The following is a 17,881-nucleotide window of genomic DNA, read 5'->3' on the forward strand; positions in this document are numbered from 1 at the left end:
GCTGGTGCTGGCGTTCGCCGCGCTGGCAAGAGATTCCACCCCGCGCCCCGGGTCTCGGGGAGCGCCCGCGGAGCTCCCGCGGCGCCGCGGAGGGCGGGGGGAGCTCGGCGGGGCCGGGGCTCCCCGCGGGGCCGGGGCTCCCCGCCGCGCCGCGTCCCGCCCGCTGCTGCGGGAACCAACCACCTGTGTGCGGCCGCGGAACGGCGCGGGGACTCCGGCCGGGCCCACGCGCGGGGCTCTCCCTACGGCTGCCCCGCTCCCGCCCACGGCCCCGCTCCCCGCGGCGTGGGGGCCGGCTCAGCCCCGCGGAGGCGGGCAGCCCCCGGGGGAGCGGCCCGCAGCCCCGCCGCTGCGGGGGGCAGTCCGGCAGGGCGGGGGGCCGGGGCTGAGCCCCCCGCAATCGCCCGGCGGGGAAGGGGTGGATGTGGCACCTCCGCCGGCGGGCGCCCCGGAGCCCCGCGGCCCGCCCCACGCCCCACGCTGCCGCGGGTGGCGGGGGAGGCGCCGCCGCCGAGGCGGGGCCCCGCTCCGCTCCGCCGCGCCGCGCCCGGCCCCGCTCCGCACCGCACCGCTCCGCTCCGCCCCGGCTCCCGCTCCCGCGGCCCCGGCGCGGGGGTGCTGCCGCGCTCCCCCCGCCGCGTCCCGCCTGGCCGCGGCTCCGGGCGCCTCCCGCCTCCCAGCATGAATGTGAGGAGGGTGGAGAGCATCTCGGCGCAGCTGGAGGAGGCCAGCTCCACAGGCGGTAGGACGCAAGAAGCGTGGGGGGCGCGAGGTTTTTCTTAGTTATTTTGGGGTCTCGCCCCCGACCTTTAATCAGCAAGTCTTGCAACTTGGCGTGGGGCGGGGAGGGGGAATCTGCCTGCTTGCATGGGGTGAACGCGTCTTGGAAAAAATGTGTGTCTGTGGGAACAGTAAGCAAATGCTTAACGCTTGGGATCTCGAGCTAAGAAACGTCCGCGGCTTTGCGAAGCCCGCCCTAAGATGCTTGCTGTGACCTAACTGGTACTTTTGCCTTCTCTGAAATGACCTGGGGCTGGGTATGATCCTCCCGGGCGAACCATGCACACCCTCTCTTGTTACCAACTCCCAGGAGGTAATTTTGATCGGTCCCGCTTACACCTCCCTGCTTTGGTCTCCTCTGTACCTTCCTGGTGCCTAAGTAACAACTATTTGATGGAGACCAAAGGCTATCTGGTGCCTTTCCTCTTCTCTGTATTGAAAATTGCACTTGCACATTCACCTGAGAGGTTACAAAATAACTTGCATTTTAGGGAGGAGAAAAGTATGCTTTACTGTCCTCCGCTGTGACTGTGACTCCTGGAGTGTTAAGAGTTTTCTCCCAGCATGGGTAGGAAACAGAGTTATTTAGAAATGAAGCTGCTTGGGCGCAATGTGCGTAATGTGATGGTGCTGAGGAAGGTGCCCAGTTCAAGGTAGCTGGTTAAGCCGATGATGGTTGGACAGTTAATGAAAACTTAGCAAAATAGCCAATCAGAACCAGGGAAAACCTGCTTTCTAAGACAAGATGGACTACTATGTCCTGTTTCCTTCTCTGTTGCTAGATTTCTCATAAACTGTGTGATGCCAGTATAGAAATGCAGCTTTACCATCAAAGTTGCTTGAAAGACACAGTGATGTACCAACATTTCCTTGATTTCCAATGCTTCAGAATAGTATTTTGCTTGCTAGAAGAGGCTCACGGCCACAAGTCTTCTGTTGGACTGCACTTGGTTTTCCTCTTTCCTTAATGTCCCAGTTTTCCTCATGTGTTAGGGCTTGTAGCCCTTCAGACAGGATACCAGACCGTTTGCTTTGGGGTTAGGGAACTTTTGTAGTTAATTGTGCAATTATTTTTAGGCTGTCAGCTCAGTTGTTAATCCATTTTTGCGTTTCTTTAAAGCTTCAGGAAAAAAAAAAAAAAAAAGGCATACCTATTCGTTATGGTTATCCAACAAAGGACTTGGGCACCAAAGTGATGTTGTGATACTTCTCACTGCTTTTCAGATCCAACCTCCCCAAGTTATAATTAAGACTTTTCCCTCCACGTACCACTGTCAGCCTTGCAGACTGAGTCTGTTAGAGATCTGAAAGTCAGGCTGTTTTTCCATAACACATACATCAGCAGTGACAAACATCGGGCAGGCTCTTAGCTACACCTGTGCAACCACTGTGCGGGACTGTTTGGGCTAAACAAAACTAAGGTAATAATATAGACATGGTGGGTTTGCACAGCTGCTATTGAGGAATAATCTGGTTTATGGATCATTACTATAGGTGTTGTAGCATAAGAAGAGTTTGCAGCTTAACATTTTATCCTACAGGTATAGTTAGGAGTAACAGGAAATTGTCTGTATGAAAACTGGAAATAAGCTCTGAATCCAAGTCATACAAATCATATGAAACTTCGAGATTATATTTTTACAGAAGATGTTTTCAGTTGAACTGTATATTAGATGTGTTTTCCATTTTAGTTCTCTTGATATGCATGCCTTGTACCTTTTACAAATTAATGACAGCTTAATTTATTTTAAGCTTCTAATGGTGAGAAGTGGTAAGATACAGTTTTGCACTGTTTTAGAATAAAAAGAAAAATCTAACTGAAACATGAGCTACCATAGGAAAAATATTTCTGAAAAATATGTTCGTATGCCAGAAACAGAACATGGAAAGATAAAAATGACAGACCTAAAAGAAAATACCTCCTTTGTTTTGGAGAATGATATACATTAGATCAACAACTTATATCTTGTCACTAGCTTGATGTTAAGGTAACAAGTGTCTAGCTTCACTGCTCTGGGCTTCCTCCTTGTGTGAGAGAGCGGATGTATGTTCATCTTCCCAAAATTCTGGCCACTTTTCCTCTAAACTTCCCTTCCAACTTTCTCTTCTCTAGCTGTATTCCTGCAAGTTCCTAAACTTTCAACTCATTTTCAGTGCCATCAGCATTTCTGAATGTACCTGTCTGTTGGTTACTTAATGAGGAAGCATTCAGTGGATTTTTTTCTCATTATTTCTCTTGAAATAGAAGCAATGCTTAAAATGTTAGTTATTTTTAAATGCCTATGCCTTTAGTAGACTAGATACAGGAATTTGATGGTAGTGCCTGAGAGTCAGAAAATGAAACCAACAGAAATGAGACTGTTCCTTCATTTCATTATTCCAGGTGAAATAAAACCCAAGTAACACACAAGCATCTTAAATTATGAGAGTTATTATTGACGAATTATTTTGTACCTTTTCACAAGTAATGACTCCCTTCAGCTGCTCTTCTCCTTACATTTACTCTATTACAACTTGCAGAGCATCTTTTACATTCAGGTTAATGTCAGTTGGAGTGCCACTGAGAGTTGTTGAAGAAAGAAACAAACAAAAAAATCTCTTAAATATTGAGCTGTTGTAAGGATGAACTGTTACATCCTTCTGCCCCACGAAACAGTCTTTATCGATGTCTTATCTGTGAGGAGGTTGTATTTGTGCTAGTGATTGCCAAAACTCATCTGCTACTGGGTAAAGGCCTGAAGGGCCTTGGCAATATGAGAAGAGCAGAGGGAGATTATCAGAAAAAGTTCATGTGGGTAAGAGTAAGTTTAACCACAAGGTGCCCTGTGGGGTTAATATCTAGGACAAACTTAAGCTGTTGGGAATATTAATATAAATAAGACACTATCACAGCAACTGGTTGCTTTGCTTTAGGGTATCATTAATTCAGAATGGAGATTGTGCTGACCAGTATACCCTTTCTTACTCAAACAATAGAAATATTTACAAAAGCCATGGAGTAATTTTTGACAAGTTTTTAAGATTTTCTTTCACTAGACAGGGAGGTCATAAAATCTGAATGACCGAAAAGAGGCTGTCATTTGTACATCATGTGCAGAAGATGGACCAAATGGTACTATTGAAGTGTTTATCCAACTTTAAGTTTACTTAGAGTTTGTTATTCTCTGCCCTATCTCTGAGAGATCCTTATACAATACTTTTCACTTTTGCTTTTAATGAATGGCTTGCTCTTATTGCTTGAGACATTCTTAGAAGACAAAGGAAGTGGTGCTAGAAGGACAAGAAACTACATATGGGAAAAGCTGAAAATAGAAATTTAGGAAAAGGGACGCTAAGAAAAATCATGAAAGTGAGGGGAAAATGCACTGGAAAACAGTGTCAGGAAAAAAGAAGAGGTGGGAGGAGGGAAATGAGGGAGCAGCTTCTTGAGATACAACTGATATTAAACAAAAGAGTGTCCTATTGAGGGATACTGGAATCCTGTTTTGTATTGGTAGTATGTATTGGACCGATTCCTTTATATCCCAGCTGGGATTCATCTGACATGATGCAAAGCAGGCAGTGACTCTCCAAGTCATGTCCACCAATACTCATATTCGCATGAAAACTTTGGTTTGTCTAGGAGCTCCATCCATAGGACATGCTGTCAGTCAGTAGTCAGTGTCACTTTTTCTAATGATCTGTTGCCCGTAAACAATCTTCATGCCTTCTTAGGTCTGAAAGACCTTCTGGCTATTTTATCTTGAACACCTGTATCCCAGTAGGTCCTCGATCTCCCCTGAGCCTTCTGTAATGTCTTGCTGAGGAGCCACAGTCAGCTAGAAATGCTGCTTCCAGATGCCACATGTTTCTGTGAAAGTTGCAAATACAGAAGGGAAGGAATAAATTAAATGGACCCGTGGTCTAATAAAGGAGGTATCGTTATAAAGCACATGCAAATAGATGCAAATATTTTAAGTGTAAAATATGTATCCTGCTCCTGCAGGATGGAGGAAACAACTGATTTTTTAAGAGAACTAACTGTGGCATAAGCCTCTGTAAAATTTGGTCTCTGCCTCCATGTCCAATTCCTGTATTCAATGAGTGTGTGAAGCAGTAATTATATTCAAAATTATAGTATAGGGAGTCATATTTGATATGAATGTTGAAAATACCTTGGCTTTCCATCAATATCAATTTTATATCAATATAAGTACCAATTAGCACAAAATGCAGCTTTCTTTTTCATTATTTTGTTTCAGGGTTACTACCCATGATCAGAGAATTGACACATAAATAACTGAACATCTGGACAAGTTTCAGGTGTATTGGGCTTAGAGGACTGACTATTTCCAGGTGGTTTTAGATGTTATGAAGTCTATAGAGGCAGATATGGTATCTAGCAGTTAGTGTAGCTGTAAGAGAAGTAGCTAGTGTGTGTCATGGAAAGCTTTTACAGTGTATCAGATAAGCACTTAAGACTCATGCTTTGGGTTGGAGCTGAATATTTGATCCATGCAGCATTCATCTGTAATGTATCCTATCTCAGCCACTCAGTTTGCCATTGTGATTTATTTGGAATCTTTGGCACTTGAAAAAGAAAGTATCTAAAAATACAACAACGCCTAATCTCTTCAGTATTTCATAGATATGTGCGTTCTTGCCAGGCTATCCTACTATCCTTCCCCCTACAGTTCTGCTTGTCCTCTCTTTCTTTCAAGTACTGAAATAGACTGTATTTGAAATCTTGCTTGCCAAACGAATGGTGGCCATTTATTGTCTCCTATTAGCAGAGGCCATTACTCCTGTTTGAGATGAGAGAGAAGACATTGACACAAGGTTGTGGACAGGGCCAGGAGTGTAACTGGTTTTTCAGTAGTTGTAGTCAATATGATCTGAATCAAGTAGGATTCTCTTATTTATTAACACACACTTTAATTAATAGGCTTGGGCCTATTCTGGGGCGTAAGGAGTGCAGATATAAAAACCTTCTTTATTTGGAGGACAGCATGTCAGCACAGCTGGAGATAGTTAATAGTGAGGTTAATGGGCTAGTTTGTCTCCATAGTGCTTGGCCTGAACTGTAGTGCATGGTTGTGTTGGAAGTAAATGGACAAAAGGTTGACATAGGCATTAGTTTTTGAGAGTAGTTGTCCTTTCAGAATCCTGTTTTCTCCGGCAAGATCTTTGCTTGCTATTGCTTTGGCCTAGATTTCCCACTGAGTACACCAGGTGGAATGTGGAAGAGAAAAAAAAAATGTATATTTTTTTGAGTCTATAGAACTATGGAGAACATGGAATCCAGTTATTTTGTGATGTTATTAATTACTATTTTGCAGCTGTATTACACGAGTCTTGGGATCATATAGATCATGGTTTGTGTTTTTTTTTTTTCCTCTTTTCCTCTTAATTTTCCATTCTCACACTCTACAGGAGTGATCATTTCTGTGTTATTGCCCTCATGCATGCAGCAGCACAGGAGGTTGGGCTCTAGACTTGCTGCTATGAATATAGGAGGTCTGTAGACAACTATAAACTGGCAGCAGTTTCAAACATGTGGTTGGGTTGAAAGTATATAGAATCCATTTACCTCTAAGAATAAACCCAAACACAGAATAAAAGCTGTATATCTGAACACACACTGTGTTGTATTTCTGGCAGCCTATCAGAGACTTATGGTATTAAAAGGAGCTTTCTGTCAGAGGTCTGAAAATACATATAGTGTTGCTCTTTTATATTCTTTTTCACCTATAAACCAAATTTATTTAGAGGTGCCATTTATAGTTGTGATCCTCTGTTGTATGTATATAATTTATGCTGCAGTGACACAACAGTGGTATGAAAGTCATAGATGCTTATGTGTCCACTGGAGAAACGAACTACAGGTGGAAGGCATGATAATAGGGGATTTTTAACTGTAAACATTTTGCCCCATTAAGAGCAACGATTCATGTTGAAATGCTTGGATTTTATTCTAGGAGGAAATGTTTTTATATGTATGCCAGGTATTTTCACCAAATAAAGTGTAAACCCAGAAGCTTCCCTGAGTGCAGTGAAATGTCTAGCACCATGCAGCACATTATATCAGTATGCCACAAAATGACTAAGTGGTGACAGCATAGAAATGGTTATACAAAATTAAACATTTTGAATGTTCTAAGACATAGACTGCAATGTGTTTGCTGTATTTCATGCAGTCAGTAAGAAAGGATTTGCTATTTTAATGGTAGGAAAAAAGACAGATTTTTCTGATACATTGTCTTGTTCTCACAATTTTCAGTTACCTTTCCAGCAGAGAGAATTTTTATGAATATCACTATAGTCATTAGGCTTCAGTATAACAAATCCTTTTCTTACTTTTGAATCAAAGTTTCCTTTTGTTAATAATCCACAAGAAACATTTAGGATTTATTAGAAAGGTAAGCAGTAGCCATAAAACGTGATGATGGGTCCAATTCTTGACAGTGCAAATTTTTTAAACTCCTTGCCCAAAGTGAGGCCAGAACAGCACTACATCACAGTAAGTCATTTGAGTATCATGACTATTCCTATAAACCCTTTGGTACCTATGGGAATAATTACAATGAATAAAGATTTTGGCCCTAATATTTGTGAAAATCAGGAGAAGACTAAACCTGGAACTGAAACACAGATCAAGTTTACATGATTCCATGTAAAGGAAGGAGATTGCTGTGTGGGAAATACTTCGCAGTAATTAAAAGTTTTATAGCTCTGGTCCTTCTTGAAATAAAGTCAAATGACCAAAACCCTCTATTGAATCATTCATCTACATGCTTTACAGTAAAAGGAACAGCACATCTAGGCACCCCTTCTCCAGTCTGTTAATACCTGCATGATACAATAACTGGGAGCTTCCCTAATTTGAGCCTCCTGGCTCGTGTTGTCAACAGCACTCTGGCTGCCTGGGCGTTGCAGTAACGTACTGTCCTCCGGCTGGTTTTCCCTGCCATGTAAGGACTGCAGTGGGAAATGTAGATGCTGGTCATGCTGGTACTTTGCTAGTTGAGGACTTCTTGGATCAAATCCTTAACATGTTTGTCTGGGGTTTTTTTTTGGTAAGAAATTCTGCTTTCTATACACTCTCACACAAATGTTTCTGGTAATCTGTACCAATTGATTTTCAAATCCTTGAACAATTTTATTAAATAGAGGAGAAACAATATGATTTAGATGAAATCGGAAATTAATTAATGACTGCATATGTTCTGTTCTTTGCTTGTATTACTGCTATATTTTTTTGCTTTGTGTTTTAATTTAAGGTAACACTATCTAAACAAAGAAATTACATTGTATTCATATGTCACAAGCATTTATCAAGAGTGTAGTTTAATCAGTGTTGAAGTATCCATGGAAAAATGTACAAAATATAAGTAATTCTCACTTTTAAAATTAAATATAGTTATTTGACTTAGAATTTTTAATGCTTTTACAGCATATGTTATAATAAAAACATATCAAAAGACAGCATTGTGACATACAAATGATAAACATAATATGATTAGAAGTACTATCCTAAATGGAGAATGTCCTAAATGAATGCAGTAAGTTGGAATGGAAAAATACTTTATCTTTTTTTTTTTTTTTTTTCTGTTTTTTGTTGTTTTTTGTTTGTTTGTTTGTTTGTTTGTTTGTTTGTTTTTTTAATTTTAACATGCTTACCTGATGCAACTTGAAATCATGATCTTCTGAAAGTCACACTTTATACAACATCTGCCAGATATAAGCATTATTGTAAGTGAACACAAATTTGGAGTTTTATAGTATGTAGAGATGTCTGTGTACATGCTAAGTACCATAAATGAGCGATCTACGATCACATTTTCAAAATACCTGAACCAGTACTGCTATAATGCTTTTTTACATAAATGTCACTGCTCACAGTTTCAAAGAACACCCTAGAAAGGATTGACCTTTTTTTGAGCCAGTTTGTTTTAGAATGTGCCAAAGCGTGCTGTACCGACTGCTCCTGGGTGTTTTGCAGCAGCGGGTGCCTGCTCCCTGTCCAGGCACCGAGATGGGCTGGGAGAGGCCCCTCCACACACCCCCAGTTAGCACCGGTGCCGGGAGGGATGTGCTGTGTAAATGCATGTGGTTTCCCAGCGCAGATGGGTTTTGGGAGGATGAAAAGTAGGCTGTGGGACTGCAGTCCCTGCCTGTGCAGTTAAAAGAAAGGAGAGAAAAAAGGTTGAGAAATGCCATCTTGCGTGTGTGGCTTCAGTGGTATCGGAGCAAGCGGACTCTGGGATCTGCTGTTCTATTACCTGTAGCTGGAGAGAAATTAATCCTGTTTATCTTAAAATAAGTGGGAGAAAAATCCTTAAAGAATACTCTTTTGAAGCAATATAAAAGATGTATATCAAGAAGATCCAGCCATAGAATCATGTTTTGCTTCATCACATGCTGGTTACAGTATGATCGGTGTTTCTTAGCTCACCATCAATCTTGAGTTTTGACAATGTAGCTGGTTTTAAGCAGGTGATACCCAGATGCCCTTAATCTTTCTGACTATTGACTTACATTCCACTGCTCAGTAAGTGAATGGTACCCTGCATATCTAATGTTCACTCTTTGTATTCTGTGTGTCCTTTTCCATGTTGATTTATGGACAACTGAGGTTATTTTGCTGTGTTCTGAGATGCAACATTATAAAAAGTATCACATGTTGTAATGCTGTCTATAGAGGGAGATATATCTAGGCTGTTTCTGCAGAGTATTATGTACTGGCAGCATCCACTCAATGGTAACTGAAACAAGTACACAATAAAGTTCATTGTTATTTTTAAAAAGATCATGTAATTAAATACATACATACACTGATTCTTAGGTGCTACCCTGATTTCTGCACAACCAAGGTCTGCAGTCTACCAAATACGAGCTGCCCAAGAAAAAAATATAATAAACCAAAGTAGGTATACCTGCAAGTTGTGAGAATGTGCAGTTTGATTAAGATAGAGAGAATTTCATGCTACTGTTCAGTAACTAGGTCTGCTTTATATACTGTGTCATTCTTCAGCCTGTGTTGGTGATGAGGTGGGAATTTCCTGGTTTGCTTTTTGGAATATGCCACATTGTTCAACCATCTGCCCAGCCTATTGTCCAGAATTGGGAAGATGAGAGAACTACCCATGTGGCTAGCACCTATCAACCCACTTCATTGTTTGCTTCAAAGCTATTGCTTTCACTCTTTCTATAGGACTGTGTATTTGTTTCTCTACCTGGGAAACAGGGGAAAGAGGAGGCCAAATAGCAGGATGGATTTGGTAAAGAAGTGATAGGTTTTGCCCTCTTTGCCTTCCATTACATGGTGATGAGGATCCTCTTCACAGGAGGAGACTGAAACCTCCAACTCTTTCAAGCAATGACTCCTTGCTTCTGCCTCTACTTACCACTTGGAAGGCATGTGTGAACCCCTCAGCTGCGTGAGTACTTTCTCACGTTTGCTGATTAATCTTTTGCCTCAAAGCGATGTTGTTTTGAGGTTATGCACTTCTTTATAGGTTGGTTGGTTGCCAGTGAAAGGAGAGGAGAGTGTGCGATGCCTCCAGTGGAACTGGTGGGTCCCTAATGCCTGTTTTATAAAACTGAATTCCTGTAGCTTGAAGGAAAAATAGTATGTGAGGAATGAACAGACATGACTGAAGGCATACAGTGACATAGCTCTTTACATGGCACACCTGCTGTCAACTTTTCCCCTAGTACTTTAAATCTTTATTAAACATATGATCTAGCAGGACTTAAAATTATACAGATTCATACTTGAATACCTTGCTTAATTACTTAGCTTGCAGGGTTGTACAGCATTTAGACATTATATAGAGCATTTAGATATTATTTAGGCCTGTAAAAATCTTTGTGTCAGTTACACCTTTTGGTTGCATTCAGCTAATTTTCTGATACTAAAATAGAATAAAGCAATTCTGTATTTCAGCACAGGCTTATAAAGATTGCTTCTTATTTGTAATGTCTTTGAGTCATCCCAGACTTCTTGAGAATCAGTAACATTTTTCCCTCCTGAATATATGGGATGTGTTCAGCTAAAACCTCATATTGTATTAAAAAAAAACAAAAACAAACTCTACTCATGAATTAATTGTATGTTTTACTTTACCAGGGTTCCAAAATGACTGACTATACTTAGAAATGCAAAAGCAAGAATGTTTTGACCTCTTCAGATAGGAATGTGTAACTATCTGAAAGGTGTCAGTAAATTTCTAACGTCTTACTAAGCAGTGTTATGTCAACAGCACTTTCAATTACTACTAGTCTGACAATCTGTTAGGACATTTTCAATTACAGGATCCAGAGGAAGTAAGCTTTTTGTGTGTGTATGTGTGTTTTTCCTATAAAGAACCCAAAATATTAATGGTGTGTTTTCGCATATGGTTCATCACAAAGAGTATGTACAGAAATGCTGTCAGTTAAGACACTAATTCCTCACTGAAAATAAACAAGAAGTTGATGTCATTATCAAACTGCTATTTGGTAAGTGGCAACTTACAAAGCTGATTGTGTAGATAGTATATTGTCCATTTTGCAGGTGTAGCATTGGAAGAAATGTGTATTCAATAGTAAACATGCAGTTAATTAGATGAACGGATACCAGTTTCTTGCTGCAGTAACACTAAAACGATGGTCTGTGTTCCAAGAAGAGTGCGTATTGATTAAATACAACTTGCACTGAAGAAATTAATATAGATCTTCTTGATTCATCAGTACCTGTTTCATTATGATTAGAAGGCCTGATCTTAACAACAGTTGTAATACAGTGTGGTGTTTACAACTGAGAATCATCCTGTTATACTTAAGTAATATACTTGGTCATAAGTGTTTGAACAGTTGACTTTAGTCCTTCAGACTTTGAAACCTCTTACAGAGAAGGGAAGAAATAAAACTTTTATCTCTTCCTGCATAGTCCATAATTTCATAAACCAAAAATATAGGCTGTGGATTTAGAGGATACCCAACTACGTTGACAATACACCTTGCAATGCTAATATAATCTTGTGATGCTAATATAATGCGAAAGAATGTTAGAAACAAAAAGATATCAGAAGAGAGTCTGTTTCCCTGATCAGAATACTGGAGAGTATTTCCAGTTGAAACCACCAAAACTGCAACTTCTTAAGAGTCAGTTAATTATTTGATTTCTGGGAAACAAAACTTCTTCAAGGAACGCTGTGATTTTTGTGTATTACCATGATTTGAGAAATAAAACTCAAATCATGGTAATACATGATTACCATGATTTAAGAATAAAACTGTGATACCACCACCAAAGTTGTGTATTTTCTGCCTGAGGATAAAATAATAGGCATATACTCAGTCAAATTTCTAGCTTTATATTTGTCTTTGAATGCTAGCAGATAGTGACTAAAAGGCTGATTACATACAGCCGTCTCAGGGCACAAGGCTGATGCACGATCGAGCTCAAAAATTTCTATTATCTTGTGTTTCATTTGTACTTTTCAGATAAAAGCAATAAAAATCATGAAATCACAGAGAAATAGTTTGAAAGAGAAGTTGAGAAGTCATATTATTTATCCTGATGGCCCAAGGCGGGATCAAATATTTATATGGTAGTTCAGACAGCTTTTTGTCTAAAGTATTTACAATCCACCAGTACTGGGTGTTTCATAATATCACTAGGTAATCTATTCCAGAATTTATCTTTCCTGGTACAAACTTTTTCCTAGTTCTGTAGTAAATCTTCTTACATTTAAAGCCCGATTCACAAAATGAATGAAATACATAGCCAAGATTTTACAGTACTGAATAGGACAAAAACATTATTTGGTATATCTTACAGACTTTTGACTTGTTTATACATTCAAGTATGAACTGCTGCCCCTTTCACAGCAGCCTTCCACCTGTCTTGAGCCTGTGATTTAACATATTCTTCAGTGTCAGACTTCCCAGATACACAGGTGTTACTTAAATTGTTCTTCCCCATTCTGTTCCTACAAGTTAAATTCTTTCTCTGGAACTCTACTTGATGTCTTCTACTTTACAAATGATAACTTCCAAACCTGTTGGAAACTTACTCACTACAGTGCTTGAAATTGGAAAACTAAAAGTAGGGTATGGACTTCAACTTAGCTCCAGGAGTTTTAGCCTTGCACAAAGGAGAGATTACATCTTGCCCCTGTTGATGGTAATTCTTCCCATCCTACAAGAGCTCTGTAAGAGTTATTGCTCCATGGAGATGAGATCAGAAGCTCCAAGTTCCTGGGTCTGAGGATCTCCCAGCTGGGTCTGAGGAGCAATCACTATAGAGTAAATTGCATCCTTTCAGTGCAGCAAACCTTCTACCCTTGTATGAAGCAGCTCTCAAGAATTTGGGATGAGATAGGAGTCATTATCTCACAATAAATACCAACCATAAACTTTACCTAATTTCTATGGGAAGCTTCATGAAAGACAGCAGGCATCTTCAAGGGCTTCCAGAACTTGTCTCTTTTATGATCTGAACAGATATTCCAAATAAATAAAGTAGGTAAGTACAGCTTCAACTTGCACAGCTTTCCAGCTATTGGATTTGGATCTTCAGAAAGGAAACTTTGTCAGTGACCTTTTTATGAACTGCATCTTTTCTAAGGGTATTTTAGCTCTTGAACATCTGACATGTAGCATGAACATCTTAGTTCTCTCTTCCATAAATAAAAACTGGAGACAGTTACTTTAAACAATTTTTTAACATGAAAAGTCAATGTCACAGGCAATAGTGAAGCTTTTGAAGTTTCAAACACTTCTCATTCAGATTATTTTTATCAGTGCTGTACCATCTCACACTTGAAAAGATGTGCCTCTGCTTTATATGAATGTCTTTAGCAAATGTTATTATAATGATAAAATATGGTGTGTTCATTCCTCTCTAATTTTTCAAGGCTGATGTAGCTAGGAGACTTTAGTCAAGAAAGATATCATGTATATTTTAACATTTGTGACAGCTTAAGCCTTTCTAGTTGTAATTTTTGGTGTACATACTCCAAAAGTATTTAACTTTTGTCCACTGCCTGATTAAAGCCACCATTAGAATGGCACTTGCATACAAATGACCACAGAGGATTTATTATCTACCTTTTCCAAATTCAAAGAATTATAGAATGGTTTGGATTGGAAAGGGACCCTAAAGACCATCTAGTTCCAACCCCCCTGACATGGGCAGGGACACATTCCTAGGTGACAACTAGACCATGTTGCTCAAAGCCCCATGCAAACTGGTCTTGAACACTTCCAGGGAGGGGACATCCAGAACTCCTCTGGGAAACCTGTTCCAGTGTCTCACCACCCTCATAGTGAAGAATTTCTTCCTTAAATGTAATCTAAATCTACCCTCTTTCAGTTTAAAGCCATTACCCCTTGTTTTATCACTACATGCCCTTGTAAAAGTCCCTCCCCATCTTCCCTGTAGGCCCCCTCTAAGTACTGGAAGGCCACTATAAGGTCTCCCTGGAGCCTTCTCTTCTCCAGTCTGAACAACCCCAACTCTCTTAACCTGTCCTTATAAAGGAGGTGCTCCAGCCCTCTGATCATCTTCATGGCCTCCTCTGGACCTGTTTGAGCAGATCCATGTCCTTCTTATGTTGGGGGCCTCAGAGCTGGATTCAGTACTCCAGGTGGAGGTCTCATGAGAGCAGAGGAGATGGGGAGAATCACCTCCCTTGACCTGCTGGTCACACTTCTCTTGATGCAGCTCAGGGTACAGTTGGCTTTCTGGACTGCAAATGAACATTGCCTTTTCATTCATCATGCAAATTCATTGTTATAGTTTGATAGTTTAGGGATATGGTTCTTTAAGCTTGTAGTTCCAGGAGAGTTCTGTGATATCTCATCTGAGGATGTTAATATATTAAACTGTGTGTTTGAATTCAGTTGTGAGATGTGATAAAGCTATTTTAATGAGTCCAAGCAGAGGCTTTTATCAGGGAGTCCTCTAGAGGCACAGAACTGGCTCTCTGACTTTATACCATTCAACATTCCTTGTGTTGGCCTTACTGGGAAAATGTTACACTTGATTTTCATATGTATATATAACATTATATTCTTTTCTGTATACTTTGGCAACTCCACAGTGTTTTCACCAACAATTACTTTGTTAACATTCATCACAATTAATGTATTTTATACATTCTGTGTCTTTGCCTTCACAGCATTTAGTCTCTCTTTGAATTTTAAATGTTCTACAAGTGTATCAGCCTAGCATTGGCTTTTTTCCTTCCGAACAAGTTTGTTGGACACTTGACCTTAGCTGGAAATAAAGTGTGCAATGAATTCTATTTGTTGTGCCTGTTCCTGTATAACTTTTTATTAGCCTAGTCATTAGTCTTTTATTAAGCTATTAAGCCAGTAATCGTGTACCTTTGATAGTACTGTGAGGAAGAGAACTACATTGTTCTTGGATGATAGCTTCACAATGCTTTTTAATCAAAATTCTCACCATGCTAAAATAAAATTACTGGGCACTTTCTGACGTTTTGAAGAATAATTCATAAGTGATAGAGAAATGAGAAGTTCTAGTAGGAAGATCATAACTTTACCAATCTAGGAGATTGGGCTAATGACTAAATTTGGGAAATAGTAGCTCAGACTTGCATGAAATGGGGTTATTGAGTAATAAAGAATAAGGTTTTTTACAGGGTTTTACTTCAGACTAGCTCTAGTCTAGTTCAACTGACTAAATGCCTGCTAATAGTTGTAGTGCATTAAGTGAGCTTCTGGAGCACATCTTCCCACTTAGTTTCATCTAAAAGAATCCAGTTTGTGGATTCCAAGTGCATTCCATGATGTGAACCAAATCATAACTGGGGGCTGTTAGGTGTCTTTATTCTGAAAGCACTTTCCTGATCTGAATGGAAATGCTAATATGTTCACATGTCAGACAGCACTGTGTGAGCTTTCCCAGTCTCCAGGGGACCAGAAATTGGGTGAGTTTGTTGAATTACAATTTCATCTCTTTTGCAGAATTCAAATCTGATCCTTTCTAGCTTGGGGAATTTATGGAGGCATGCTTAGGGACTGTCCTAATATTTTAGGAATGTTTGTTAAAGATAAGACCTATGTATTTTAGGATTTACTATATTAATATCAACAAAATTGTGTCTTGTTAGAGCCAAATTCTCTGTCAGAGATTTTCCTAACATCTAATCACCATCACCAATCATCAGCATCATTGAACAGAAGCTGTTCCTCACTATTTGATAGCTGCTATCATTTGCCTGATTGGCAATTTGCAATTAATTCTCATTGTGTGTATTCAGGCTGCTCATTTAGTTGTGACTGTGAAATGGCATATGTGCAGACCATAGTACAGAACTCCCATCAGATAAATGCATTCTTGAATAGGAAAATGTATAGCTGTGTCAAAAATATACGTCATAGATTTTAAAAGTAGAATACATGTGTGCTAGAATTTCAGTGCTGGACTTAGTAAATACACCATCTTACACTGGTTGTATTGCAAACTGCATTCTGCAGCATGATGCAGACACACTCTGGTAACTTTTTGTAATTTTTATGTTTCAGGATGCAATGTCCAGAGAGAATATACAAAGTCAGTGAAAACCCAGAGAGAAAATTAAGTCAATAGTACCGCAAAGAGTATAATTCTCTGTGAAGGTTGGCTAATTTTATAAATTACATTAGTTTGTTATGGCACAAGAATTGGAACTTTAAAAATACTGTGCCAATGCACAGCTCACTGACTATTTCAAGAATGCTTGTAAGTACATTTAGGGTCTGGTCACAGCAGTTGGGTAGGGTTTTCCTTGTACATCATGACTATGAAATCTAAGATTACCCCTGTTTGCTATAGAAATGGCCACAAAGCCAAATTAACTTAATTTTGTCTTTGTCATATTTGTAGGCTCAAAACCTGCACCTTTCAATGTCTTTCTATGTTAAGGAGTCAAATCCGTGTTCAGGGTGATTATATTTCTTTTAATCATTGCTAAATTGCTTCTAAATCCAATTGTTTCAGAGATGACGTAGCTACCAGATTTATTCTTAGATCATGTAAATGCCGTCTCAGCCTACTACGAAAAATATTTTAAAATCTTGAATACGTGAAGACTTCATTCCTTGTCTCCCATATACAGCTAAATTAAGAAAAAACTACACAGGTTTGTTTTTCCCAGAATTGTATAAGTGGAAAGCTCTTCCATGATGGAGGCTAAAAACGGAAATATTAATGGTAGTTTCTTGAAGCTTGAAAGTGACTGAAAGTTTCTACACGGCACTAGTGAGGCCACATCTGGAGGGAGTACTCTGTCCATTTCTGGGCTCCCCAGGGCAAAGGAGACATGGACATACTGGAGAGAGTCCCGTGGAGGGCCACAAAGTTGATGAATGGACTGGAGCATCTCTCCTATGAGGAAAGGACGAGAGAGCTGGGAATGTTCAGCCTGGAGAAGGGAAGTCTCAAGGGGGATCTCATCAATGTATATCAATGCTTGAAGGGACAACACTTAGAGGATGGAGCCAGGCTCTTCTCAGTGGTGCCCAGAGACAAGACCAGAGGCAACAGGCACAAACTGAAACACAGGAGGTTCCCTCTGAACACCAGGAAACACTTTTTTACTGTGCGGGTGACCAAGCACTGGCACAGGTTGCCTGGAGAGGTTGTGCAATCTCCCTCCTTAGAGATATTCAAAAGCCACCTTGACATTGTCCTGGGCAACCTGCTCTAGGTGGCTCTGCTTGAACCAGGTGGGTTGGACCAGATAACCTCCAGCAATCCTTCCCACCGCAGCCATTCTGTGATGCTGTGACTGAAATGGACAACATTTTTTTAAAGTGCCATTACAGTATGTTAATTGTAATTGAATTTCTAGGGATACTTGTGGTTTTGTGGCCCCCAAAATATTGCATTTTTCATCTTTGTTTACATTTCTATGAATAGTTTTGAATTTAAAAGTTATTCCAGGGATGGTCCTCACTGAGGAGAAGGGAAAACTGGATGAATATGTTTAAGTAATTTTGTTCTCAATTAGAGCAATGAGTAGACACACCAAGAAGAACAGTTTTCTTTAATATGTATTCAAAGATGTGTAGGCACTCGAGCATTACATATTAATTGCCATGCTCTATCTAAAACGAATTTTGA

The 17,881-nt window shown here is 40.0% G+C and overlaps 1 protein-coding gene across 2 annotated transcripts in view; it reads left to right on the forward strand.

Annotated features, from left to right (window-relative positions):
• The first annotated feature begins 656 nt into the window (after window positions 1-656).
• Window positions 657-17,881, forward strand: part of KCNIP4 (potassium voltage-gated channel interacting protein 4) — a 431,748-nt gene continuing 414,523 nt past the window's right edge. Inside the window, exon 1 of one of the 2 annotated variants that reach the window (XM_032984389.2) lies at window positions 657-742. In XM_032984389.2, coding sequence (XP_032840280.1) covers window positions 682-742 — 61 coding nt within the window. In that variant the 5' untranslated portion in view covers window positions 657-681. The remainder of the gene's footprint in view (window positions 743-17,881) is intronic. The other variant, XM_032984394.2, reaches the window with a different exon arrangement.

Source organism: Tyto alba, unplaced genomic scaffold (genome assembly GCF_018691265.1).
Source record: "Tyto alba isolate M040663 unplaced genomic scaffold, T.alba_DEE_v4.0 Super-Scaffold_6, whole genome shotgun sequence".
Taxonomy (NCBI): Eukaryota; Metazoa; Chordata; class Aves; order Strigiformes; family Tytonidae; genus Tyto; species Tyto alba.